This window comes from Rutilus rutilus, assembly GCF_951802725.1.
Source record: "Rutilus rutilus genome assembly, chromosome: 2".
Taxonomy (NCBI): Eukaryota; Metazoa; Chordata; class Actinopteri; order Cypriniformes; family Leuciscidae; genus Rutilus; species Rutilus rutilus.
Window position 1 is genome coordinate 555,737 of NC_140210.1, and position 12,776 is coordinate 568,512.

Below are 12,776 nucleotides of genomic sequence, written 5' to 3' on the forward strand. Positions count from 1 at the left end.
TGACGGACAGGAACGAGGATAAACGGCTGGGAAAGACCTCGGATGCGTGTCGTTATATTACATTATATAACAAACCTGATGCCTTATTAATGTTCAACAAAAGACAAACGCAACATCCCTCACTGCTCTCGACTGAATAACTTTAGCAGCTTTAATAACAATCAATATTACATTCATACAGTGAACGCAGTGCTTTAAAGTCTAACTCTGGGTTTAATGACTGATTGTGTTGTAAAGAGGCTTGTTCCAGTCTGGATATTCTGAACAGTACGTCTCATGACTGAGAAGATCATGATAGTGTTATAAGATCGTGATATGAAGTTTTGCAGTGTGTGTGTGTGCGTGTGCGTGTGTGTGTGTGTGTGTGTGTGTGTGTGTTGTTGCCTTCATGAGTTCTGCTGAATGCTGATAAACTCTCGCTGACTCACGCTGACCCGTAAAGCCTCACAGCGCTAGTGCACTTTCTTATGGAAGCTTGTTTACGCCACTGAATAAGAAATCAATTATAATAATTGCGACTTTTTATCTCACAATTCTGACTTTTTTTTTCCGCACAACTGCGATATATCAAGTCAGAATTGTGACTTTTTTTCTCATTATTGTGAAATATGAAGTCAGAATTGTAGAAATAAACAAAAATAAACTTGTTTTTTTCCCCTTAGAATTGGACTTTATATCTCACAATTCTGACTTTATAACACGCAATTGCGACTTTATTTATCAGAATTGTGAGACAAGATGTCAGAATTGCGAGATATAAACTCGCAATTGTGAGATAAAAAGTCACAATTATCTTTTAAAATGTTTTATTTTGTGGCGGAAACAAGCTTCCATAGTTCCTCACTACAGATCGAGTTCACTTCTAAGACCGTTTTACCATCATTCTGTGCAGTGTAACGTCTCTCTCGACAGGCTAAACCAGTGTGTGTCATGCTCTGCTCAGATTAAAGCTCTATTTGCTTTCATGACAGTCGTCTTCTACTAGAGAACTAAGAAATAAAATGAGTGACGAAATGAAATCGCGGTTAATCGAATCCAAAATAAAAGTTTGTGTTCACATAATATATGTGTGTGTACTGTGCATAATTATTTTAATACACACACATGCATGTATATATTTAAGAAATATTTGCTTAAATGTACTGTATATAAATATAAATATAAATATTTTATATATAAATAACACAATTTTCTTACATATATACATGTATGTGTGTGTATTTATATATAAAAAATAATTATGCGAACACAAACTTTTATTTTGGATTCGATTAATCGCGATTAATCGTTTCACAGTCCTAAAATGAAACCAAACACCTGTAAAAAAAAAACATGTAACCAAATTCAAGATTATTTTGACTAGAAGTGTGTTACTCATATCCGGACTATATTAGTAGACTAAAGTTTATTAATCTGGTCTATTAACCGGTGAAATGACGGCTAAATCTAGCTGGGTACCTACTACCCACAGTTAGAGTTACTATAGTAAAACCATGGTAAATGCTGGTAAGGGTGCTGTAACTGTACTAGAGTCATGTGTGAGACGTGTCAGCGGTTATTGATCTCACTGATGGCCGTGTTTGTACCTGCAGGTCCTGCACCGAGATCTCCATTTGGGTCAGGTACATGTACGGGGTCCCGGTTCCGTTGCCCACGGGCCCGTCGCTGATGGAGAACGCGTTGGAGAACGGCTGTCCCTTCACGGGGTCATGGGTGGAGATCGTGGCCATCGAAGCCCAGTCACACTTGTGGACCACGAACCGAGCCATCCGAGCCACCTCCTCATGCGGAGGAACCGACACCGAATCATAATAACGAGCCAAGACGAGCGTCAGAAACACCGCGAGCAACGCGCGACACATGACTGACCGCTGCGACACAACACCAGGATTATATGACCACAGAGTCACTGTACACACTAATGATTCATATGACCACAGAGTCACTGTACACACTAATGATTCATATGACCACAGAGTCACTGACAGAACATATATGATTCATATGACAACAGAGTCATTGTAAACACTTAACACTAATGATTCATATGACCATAAAGTCACTAACAGAACGATTCATATGACCACAGAGTCACTGTACACACTGACCACTAATGATTTATTTTACCAAAGAGTCACTGTGTGAGCATCGAACATAAATGATTCATATGATCACAGAGTCACTGATCACAAACACCGACCACGATTCATTTGATTATACGAGTGAGCTCCACAACAAATGGTCACATGATCAAAATAGTCATGTGAACAAAACACGTGCTTACAGCACAAACATGAATTATGAAAGCTGTGATGAAAGCATCGCGATTCTCTTGCTGCACCTGATCAAACCTTTAACCTCCTTTTCATATTTTAATATCTCACTAAAACTACTCAGTGTTAAAGCATAAAAGGCATTATAGAACATCATGAAAAATGATAGCCTACAAATACATGTTTCCCTTTAGTCTTGACTGGAAAAACTAAAAATAGAAATGTTGATTATTATAATTAATTATTATTATTATTATTAATTATTACCAAAAATGTTAAATTACAAAAAATGCATGATACCAAATGCATGTGATCAATATTGTCATAAGGAATTCAGATATTATTATATAAACAAGCTTATTATACGCAAAAAGCTTTTTTAAATGACTGCATTCTACAATTTATTTAACTTAAGTTATATAAAGTGTTAATAATTTTTTTTTAAAGCGCTCATAAAAACTCCCTCTAATTGATCGTTTACAATATGATGAACTCTAACAGCTGATTGGCCAGCAGTCTTTAATTGGCACAGGTGAATTTCAATGAATCCCAATTAAGCTCCAGTATAAAAGACAAAATGCTCAGATATGAGTTAAACAGCTTTACTGTGTGTTAAGCAGGTAAGTTTGTGTTGTGTTAAATTTGTTGAGAAAACTTTACTTATTTGCAACATGACTAGTGAAAATCTGTGTGATTCTTCAAATATTTAACTTTGTTTTAGATCAGCATTGTTCAAATGAATTGATCACTTTGCTTATTGTCAAATGCAACTTCTAATGGTCACTATTTCTGTCATAAACTTAAGTTACTTCATTACTTTGCATCTTGACTACTTGTAAATCTCCACGTGACTCTTCAGGTACTCGATCAGAGTTTGCTTTTGGTTCAGATGAATCGATCACTTTGGTTGTCAAATTCAGTTTCTAATCATGACTCTTTCTGTCAAACTAAAGCTGCTTTACTCCTTTGCAACTTGACTAGCCTACATGTAAATCTTCAGGTACTCGACTCTTTAGATCAGCGTTGTTCAGATAAATCCATCCCTTCTCTGGCACTTTTCTTGTCACTCGACTTCACTCCTTTGCCTACTTGTAACTCTTCGGGTACTCGACCAGAGTTCCGGCTAACCGAGGGTTTGTCTCTTCTAGATCTGCTCATCATGTCTGGCCGCGGTAAGAAGCTCGTAACCGCAGCTAAACCCAAGACGCCCGTGTCGCGCTCCTCCCGCGCGGGGCTCCAGTTCCCGGTGGGCCGCGTCGCGCGTCTCCTGCGGAAGGGAAACTACGCGTCGCGCATCGGCTCCGGAGCGTCGGTGTATCTGGCCGCGGTCATCGAGTACCTGTGCGCGGAGGTGCTGGAGCTCGCGGGCAACGCGTGCCGCGACAACAAGAAGCAACGCATCGCGCCGCGTCACATCCAGCTAGCGGTGCGCAACGACGAGGAGCTGAACGCGCTGCTGGGCGGAGTCACGATCTCTGAGGGAGGAGTTTTGCCCAACATCCAGGCCCAACTCCTGCCCAAGAAGACCAAAGCAGCCCGAGACCCGAACACCAGCAAACAGGGCGAGTCCCAGGACTTCTGACACCCGAGACCCGAACACCAGCAAACAGGGCGAGTCCCAGGACTTCTGACACCCGAGACCCGAACACCAGCAAACAGGGCGAGTCCCAGGACTTCTGACACCCGAGACCCGAACACCAGCAAACAGGGCGAGTCCCAGGACTTCTGACACCGAGACCCGAACACCAGCAAACAGGGCGAGTCCCAGGACTTCTGACACCGAGACCCGAACACCAGCAAACAGGGCGAGTCCCAGGACTTCTGACACCCGAGACCCGAACACCAGCAAACAGGGCGAGTCCCAGGACTTCTGACACCCGAGACCCGAACACCAGCAAACAGGGCGAGTCCCAGGACTTCTGACACCCGAGACCCGAACACCAGCAAACAGGGCGAGTCCCAGGACTTCTGACACCGAGACCCGAACACCAGCAAACAGGGCGAGTCCCAGGACTTCTGACACCGAGACCCGAACACCAGCAAACAGGGCGAGTCCCAGGACTTCTGACACCCGAGACCCGAACACCAGCAAACAGGGCGAGTCCCAGGACTTCTGACACCCGAGACCCGAACACCAGCAAACAGGGCGAGTCCCAGGACTTCTGACACCGAGACCCGAACACCAGCAAACAGGGCGAGTCCCAGGACTTCTGACACCGAGACCCGAACACCAGCAAACAGGGCGAGTCCCAGGACTTCTGACACCGAGACCCGAACACCAGCAAACAGGGCGAGTCCCAGGACTTCTGACACCCGAACACCAGCAAACAGGGCGAGTCCCAGGACTTCTGACACCCGAGACCCGAACACCAGCAAACAGGGCGAGTCCCAGGACTTCTGACACCGAGACCCGAACACCAGCAAACCGGGCCAGTCACAGGACTTCTGACACCCGAACACCAGCAAACAGGGCGAGTCCCAGGACTTCTGACACCGAGACCCGAACACCAGCAAACCGGGCCAGTCACAGGACTTCTGACACCTGAACACCAGCAAACAGGGCCAGTCCCAGGACTTCTGACTGAGAGGACTCATGTTTTTAGCACTTTAATCTCAATATTAATAAAAATGTGTTTTTATATAACATCTGGCTTTTTTCTTTTTTATACACAGTATACAGGCCTATAACCACTAATCTAATGCATCAGACTTCTAAAGCCTGGAGTTTTAAAGACCTGTAATATTAAATGTGGACTCAGTCTCAAAGTTTAATTATGAACAAAATTCTGATTCTGCTGTAAAGCAATAGTGTCATAATTCAGTGTTGATTCATTTCAAATAACTGCTCCTTATAAAGTTCTATCAAACAACTTTTGTGCAGCTGACTTTTACCAGAAATATAATTGTTTGTAACTGAAATTTGCAACATTGCATTACTGAATTGAATCAACACTAATCTGAATTATGACTAATTCAGATTCAATAGTTTAATATTTGAAGTGCACAATTGATTCAGTTTATTCCTGTGAAGCTGTTTGGACTCAATCTGTACTGTATAAAGTGCAGTAACTTACAGTCTCAGATGAGATCAAAACTGTGTTTCATGTCTGTGGTTTTCAGGTCCTTTCATGCTTGTGGCCTCAGCTCTGATCACTGACCTCGTGAAACCTTCAAAAGAACATGTTTGTGTTGAACTTCTGTTGAACTCGCCACTGATCCAGACTAGTCGAGTTATTTCAGTGTTGTCTGCTCATCTAGTTTACACCTGTATTGGTCATTTGCTTGTGATGTTCTTCATTTGTGCACAAGCTTCTGCTGAATCAGTAGTCGAGTCTCCATTTATACAGCGCTTTAACAGTATAGAGTTTCACAGCAGCTTTACAGTGATAACAGGAGATTACAGTAACAGATTGTTTAGGCTTTACAGCAGATCTAGAATAAAGTTATTGTCCAGATAAAGTTAGTTTTGATTGATTAACTTCTGTTGCAAAGATCATTAGTGATTAACTTAGGGGCCGCTAACACACACCGCTCTCACAGGAAACTCTTCAGTTCTCTCTGCGCAAACTTTAAAAACGCGAGCCTGTGAGAACGCTGACGGTGCACATGCGTATTACGAGTTCAGTCTATAGGTGTGTGTGTTTGAATATGTGTGCGCAGGCGTGTAGTCCTTCCCTACAAACCAACCATCAACAAACTACTTGTCTGGCCTAATATTAGCGTAGACGCCATTCTTCTTATGATGTAACGAGTACATCAGGATTTATGGGAAGTGTTCCCGGTTCCGGCTGGCCTAATCTATAAAGCCTAACATTGAATTATAGAAGTCTATAATGTATTATGTGAATGCTAGGTCAAAGAGATGTGTTTTTAGTCTAGCTTTGAACTGACAGAGTGTGTCTGCTTCCCGGACAATGTTAGGAAGACTGTTCCAGAGTTTTGGTGCTAAATACTGTTAAGTTAGCACTTTTAAACATCCGCTCACTTAAAAATAAATCACTTCTAGTCAACGACTTAATAACCGCAAACTACCTGGATTTTATGCTTCTGAATGAAACCTGGCTAGAAGACAGATGCAGTGCAACAATCCTCAATGAAGCAGCCCCTCCTAACTTTACTTTTATGAGTGTCTGCAGAGCTGTTAAGAGAGGTGGGGGTCTAGCTGCTCTTTATAAAGATATCTATCAATGTAAGCAAATATCATTTGGGAATTACCCGTCTTTCAAATATCTGGGTATTGTGTTAAAAGGTGCTCCACGCATTTTACTTATCATTATTTACAGGCCTCCAAAATACTCTCCAGCCTTTGCTGAGGACTTTACAGAACTGTTATCAACCATTACCTCAGAGTTTGACTGTTTTGCCATTGCTGGAGATTTTAACATCCATATAGATAATGCAGAAAACAACATGACAAAGAAATCAAAAGTGTTTTAAAAACTTTTGATCTGACTCAGCATGTTCATGGACCCACACACAATCGTGGACACACTCTAGATTTACTTATCAGTAAGGGTCTAAACATTTCATCGATTGTTATTAAGGATGTAGCACTGTCTGATCATTTCTGTATTTTCTTTGATATATTGATCTCTCCTGCCACTGAAGCTAGATCTGTGTCTGTCAAGAAGAGATGCTTAAATGAGAACACTAGTGTCCTATTTATGAAGGCTATATCTTTAACACCAAGCATATCTGCTGACTCTGTTGATTTTCTCCTCGATTCTTTTAACTCAAAAGTTAAAGGTGTAATTGATGATATTGCTCCTGTTAAAGTCAGGAAGAAGAGTGGCAGACAAAAAGCACCTTGGAGAAACTCAACAGCAGTGCAAAATATGAAAAGACAATGCAGAAAAGCAGAGCGCATGTGGCGGAAGACAAAACTTGTAGTCCATTATAACATCTACAAAGACAGCCTTCATGCTTTCAATATGGAACTGGGCAAAGCTAGACAGACTTTCTTCTCAAATATTATAAACAGTAATTTAAACAACACACGCACTCTTTTTGCTACTGTAGAGAGACTGACAAACTCCCCAAGCCAGATTCCCAGTGAAATGCTCTCAGACAGCAAGTGCAGTGAGTTTGCTTCTTTCTTCTCTGAGAAAATCAATAATATCAGAAAGGTGATCAGCACATCCTTGACTTGCACTGGGGTCAGACAGATCAAACCACCTGAGAAAGTAGTTACTATGTCTGATTTCAAAGAAATTAATGGCAAAATTTTGGAAGAAACCGTACAGCACCTTAAAACATCAACCTGCGCTCTTCACACACTTCCCACATCTTTCTTCAAAAGTGTGTTAAACAGTTTAGAAACAGATCTTCTAGAAGTGGTAAATGCTTCACTTCTCTCTGGGAGTTTTCCGAACTCCCTGAAAACTGCAGTTGTCAAGCCCCTCCTGATAAAGAGCAATCTGGATAAGACCATATTAAGCAACTATAGGCCGATCTCAAATCTTCCTTTCATAGGCAAGATCATTGAAAAAGTTGTCTTCAATCAGCTGAACAAATTCTTGAGCTCGAATGGATCCTTTGACAATTTTCAATCTGGTTTCCGACCGCACCACAGCACAGAGACAGCGCTCATAAAGATAATAAACGATATTCGCTTAAATACTGATTCAGGCAAATTATCAGTGCTGGTACTACTCGACCTCAGTGCTGCATTTGACACTGTCGATCATAACATACTTCTGGACAGGCTTGAAAACTGGGTGGGGCTTTCTGGGATAGTCCTAAAATGGTTCAGGTCATACTTAGATGGGAGAGGTTATTATGTGAGTATAGGAGACCATAAGTCTGAGTGGACATCCATGACATGCGGAGTCCCTCAAGGCTCAATTCTTGCACCACTCCTGTTCAACCTGTATATGCTCCCAATGAGCCAAATAATGAGAAAGAACCAAATTGCTTACCACAGCTATGCAGACGACACACAGCTCTACTTAGCCCTATCGCCTAATGACTACAGCCCCATTGACTCCCTGTGCCAATGCATTGATGAAGTCAACAGTTGGATGTGTCAAAACTTTCTTCAGTTAAACAAAGACAAAACTGAAGTCATTGCGTTTGGAAACAAAGATGAAGTTCTCAAGGTGAACACATACCTTCACTCTAGGGGTCAAACAACCAAAAATCAAGTCAGGAATCTTGGTGTGACACTAGAGTCAGAGCTTAGTTTCAATAGTCATGTCAAAGCTATAACTAAATCAGCATACTATCATCTGAAAAATATTGCAAGAATAAGATGCTTTGTTTCCAGACAAGACTTAGAGAAACTTGTTCATGCTTTCATCACCAGCAGGGTGGATTATTGTAATGGACTCCTCACTGGCCTTCCCAAAGAGACCATAAGACAGTTGCAGCTCATTCAGAACGCTGAGCAGAACCAGAACATATGAACACATCACACCAGTCCTCAGGTCTTTACACTGGCTCCCAGTTAGATTTAGGATTGATTTTAAAGTATTATTACTGGTATATAAATCATTCAATGGCCTAGGACCTCAATATATTGCAGATATGCTCACTGAATATAAACCCAACAGATCACTCAGATCATTAGGATCATATCAGCTAGAAATACCAAGGGTTCACTCTAAACATGGCGAGTCTGCTTTAGCTCTTATGCTGGACCAGCTTCCAGAGGAGATCAGATGTGCTCCTACAGTCACATTCACATCCAGACTCAAAACACTTCTGTTCAGCTGTGCATTTACTGAATGAGCACTGTGCCGCTGTTCCTCCGACTGTACTGTACTGTATTTTATTTTCTAAACTGTTTTAATTATTCTAATTTCTTTTAATTATTTTAATTTCTTCTATGTAAAGCACTTTGAATTGCCATTATGTATGAAATGTGCTATATAAATAAACTTGCCTTGCCTTGCCTAAATAGGAGAAGGATCTACTTTGATATTTTGATATTCTAGGTATTATCAACTGGCCGGAGTTTTGAGATCGCAATAGACGTGAAGGACTATAATGCGTTAAGAGCTCGCTCAAGCACTGCGGAGCTAAACCATTTAGTGCTTCGTAAGTAAGTACAACTTTAGTAAGTAACTTTAAATACACCAAATTCAGGATACTTCAGTCAATCAATATTGTCATAAGCAATTGAAATATTAGCAATACAAACAAGTTTATGGTAAGCAAATAGCTTTTTAAAATGACTGCATTCTACAATTTATTTAACTTAAAGTTTACAAAGTGTTGAAATATGAAAAACTCCCTCTAATTGATCGTTTACAATATAATGATAAACAGCTGATTGGCCAGCAGTCTTTAATTGGCACAGGTGAATTTCAATGAATCCCAATTAAGCTCCAGTATAAAAGACTAAATGCTCAGATATGAGTTAAACAGCTTTACTGTGTGTTCCTTGTTTGTGTTAAACAGGTAAGTTTGTTTTGTTGTTAAATCAGATTTTATTTGTTACGAAAACTTCACTTATTTGCAATATGATTATAGTACATCTGTGTGATTCTTCAAGTAGCCTACTCAATTTTGTTTTAGATCAGCATTGTTCAGATGAATCAATTACTTATTGTCAAATTCAACTTCTAATTGTCACTATTTCTCTCATGAACTTAAGTTACTTTATTACTTTGCATCTTGACTACTTGTAAATCTCCGCCTGACTCTTCAGGTACTCGACCAGAGTTTGTTTTTAGTTCAGGTGACTCATGAATCCATCACTTTGTCAAATTCAGTTTCTAATCATGACTCTTTCTGTCATAAACTTAAGTTGCTTTAGGGCTTTGCAATTTGACTAGCCTACATGTAAATCTTCAGGTACTCGACTCTTTAGATCAGCGTTGTTCAGATAAATCCATCCCTTCACTGGCACTTTTCTTGTCACTCGACTTCACTCCTTTGCCTACTTGTAACTCTTCGGGTACTCGACCAGAGTTCCGACTAACCGATGGTTTGTCTCTTCTAGATCTGCTCATCATGTCTGGCCGCGGTAAGAAGCTCGTAACCGCAGCGAAACCCAAGACGCCCGTGTCGCGCTCCTCCCGCGCGGGGCTCCAGTTCCCGGTGGGCCGCATCGCGCGTCTCCTGCGGAAGGGAAACTACGCGTCGCGCATCGGCTCCGGAGCGTCGGTGTATCTGGCCGCGGTCATTGAGTACCTGTGCGCGGAGGTGCTGGAGCTCGCGGGCAACGCGTGCCGCGACAACAAGAAGCATCGCATCGCGCCGCGTCACATCCAGCTAGCGGTGCGCAACGACGAGGAGCTGAACGCGCTGCTGGGCGGAGTCACGATCTCTGAGGGAGGAGTTCTGCCCAACATCCAGGCCCAACTCCTGCCCAAGAAGACCAAAGCAGCCCGAGACCCGAACACCAGCAAACAGGGCGAGTCCCAGGACTTCTGACACCCGAGACCCGAACACCAGCAAACAGGGCCAGTCCCAGGACTTCTGACACCCGAGACCCGAACACCAGCAAACCGGGCCAGTCCCAGGACTTCTGACACCCGAGACCCGAACACCAGCAAACAGGGCGAGTCACAGGACTTCTGACACCCGAGACCCGAACACCAGCAAACAGGGCGAGTCCCAGGACTTCTGACACCCGAGACCCGAACACCAGCAAACAGGGCGAGTCCCAGGACTTCTGACACCCGAGACCCGAACACCAGCAAACAGGGCGAGTCCCAGGACTTCTGACACCCGAGACCCGAACACCAGCAAACCGGGCCAGTCACAGGACTTCTGACTGAGAGGACTCGTGTTTTTAGCACTTTAATCTCAATGATATTAATAAAAATGTTTTATACAATATCTGACTTTTATTTTATATATATATAGGCCTATAACTACTGATCTAATGCAGACTTCTAAAGCCTGGAATTTAAGACCTGTAATATTGATTGAACTGCACTGACACTCAGATGAGAACCAGAGTTGGGCTGATCGACACGCTCTTCTGTAGAGCTGCTTATAGCTGTAGCTGAATTTGGTTCATAATTGAGCACTAAATGGTTTCAATGATTAACTGAATACTGGCACTATTGTCTTCCATTCTGCTGTGAAAAGGCTCTAAACACAGTGTCATTCAGTTCAATAACCATGTTAATTATGAACCAATTTTAGTTTAAGAAATAAAACCGCTCAACAGAAGTTGTCTAATAATTGAGCTTTGCAACATTTAACAGTTATTTGAATTGAAACAGAATTACACTATTGTATTCTGTAAAGCTGCTTTATAGCACAGTTTGATTCTCATATCCAGTAGTTTGCAACATTGACACTATTGAAGTCCTTTCATAATTGATGAACTATTCAACGCTGACACTATTGTATTGAATTTATTTCATAACTGATGAACTTTGCAACATTGACAATATTAAACTGAATTTAATTGGTTTCAGAATTAACGAACTTAGCAACATTGACACTAATGAACTGAATTTGTTTCATAATGGATGAGCTTTGTAACACTGACACTATTGAATTGAATTTATTTCATAATTGAACTTTGTAACACTGACAGTGACACTTTTGAAGTGAATTGAATTCCTTTTATAATTGATGTACTTTTCATCACTGACACGATTAAACTGAATTTAATTCCTTTCATAATTGATGAACTGCAAAATTGACACTATTGAACTGAATTTGTTTCATAATTGATGAACTGCAAAATTGACACTATTGAACTGAATTTGTTTCATAATTGATGAACATTGCAACATTGACACTATGGAACTGAATTGAATTCCTTTCATAATTGATGAACTTTGGTTTCTCAATCCTGGGCTTGAAAGACTTAAAGCGGTGATATAATGCCCCTTTTCACAAGATGTAAAATAAGTCTCTGATGTCCCCAGTGTGTCCCTTTAAATGCAAATGAGCTGCTGCTCCCGGCACAGAGTTTAAACTGGAGTCAGACAATGATGGAGAGACTCGAGAAGAGTGACGTGTAGAAGCAACAGGACGTTTCTGAATGGTTAGTTGATGAATTTATGTTGCTGATGTGGAGTTAACTATCATCAATTAGAATATTCTGTCAAGTCACCTTCATTTATATATCGCTTTTAACCAAACTGCTTTACAGTGATAATGAGAAATTAAAGTAAGAGATTGGTTTGTAAAGTTATTGTCTACACCTGAAATATAATTGTTCATAACTGAAATTTGCAACATTGGACTACTGAATTGAATCAACACTGATCTGAATTATGAGTCTAATTCAGATTCAATAGACAATAGTTTAATATTTGAAGTGCACAATTGATTCAGTTTATTCCTGTGAAGCTGTTTGGACTCAATCTGTACTGTATAAAGTGCTGTAACTTACAGTCTCAGATGAGATCAAAACTGTGTTTCATGTCTGTGGTTTTCAGGTCCTTTCATGCTTGTGGCCTCAGCTCTGATCACTGACCTCGTGAAACCTTCAAAAGAACATGTTTGTGTTGAACTTCTGTTGAACTCGCCACTGATCCAGACTAGTCGAGTTATTTCAGTGTTGTCTGCTTATCTAGTTTACACCTGTAT

General features: G+C 41.2%; 3 protein-coding genes across 3 annotated transcripts in view; 2 read left to right on the forward strand and 1 right to left on the reverse strand.

The window, feature by feature from the left end:
* The window catches only part of creg1 (cellular repressor of E1A-stimulated genes 1), a 5,112-nt gene extending 2,979 nt beyond the window's left edge, over window positions 1–2,133 (reverse strand). The window contains exon 1 of the mRNA XM_084395285.1: window positions 1,587–2,133. Within this exon, the coding sequence (XP_084251411.1) occupies window positions 1,587–1,862 (276 nt within the window). The 5' untranslated portion in view covers window positions 1,863–2,133. The remainder of the gene's footprint in view (window positions 1–1,586) is intronic.
* Window positions 2,134–2,862: 729 nt separating this feature from the next.
* Window positions 2,863–4,917, forward strand: LOC311285212 (histone H2A-like). Its single transcript, XM_084400766.1, has 2 exons — window positions 2,863–2,893; window positions 3,422–4,917. Exon 2 carries the CDS (start codon window positions 3,433–3,435, stop codon window positions 3,853–3,855), a length of 423 nt encoding a protein of 140 aa, XP_084256892.1. The 5' UTR covers window positions 2,863–2,893; window positions 3,422–3,432; the 3' UTR covers window positions 3,856–4,917.
* A 4,684-nt stretch (window positions 4,918–9,601) lies between these two features.
* Window positions 9,602–11,058, forward strand: LOC311278199 (histone H2A-like). Its single transcript, XM_084388855.1, has 2 exons — window positions 9,602–9,674; window positions 10,219–11,058. Exon 2 carries the CDS (start codon window positions 10,230–10,232, stop codon window positions 10,650–10,652), a length of 423 nt encoding a protein of 140 aa, XP_084244981.1. The 5' UTR covers window positions 9,602–9,674; window positions 10,219–10,229; the 3' UTR covers window positions 10,653–11,058.
* The last annotated feature ends 1,718 nt before the right edge of the window (window positions 11,059–12,776 follow it).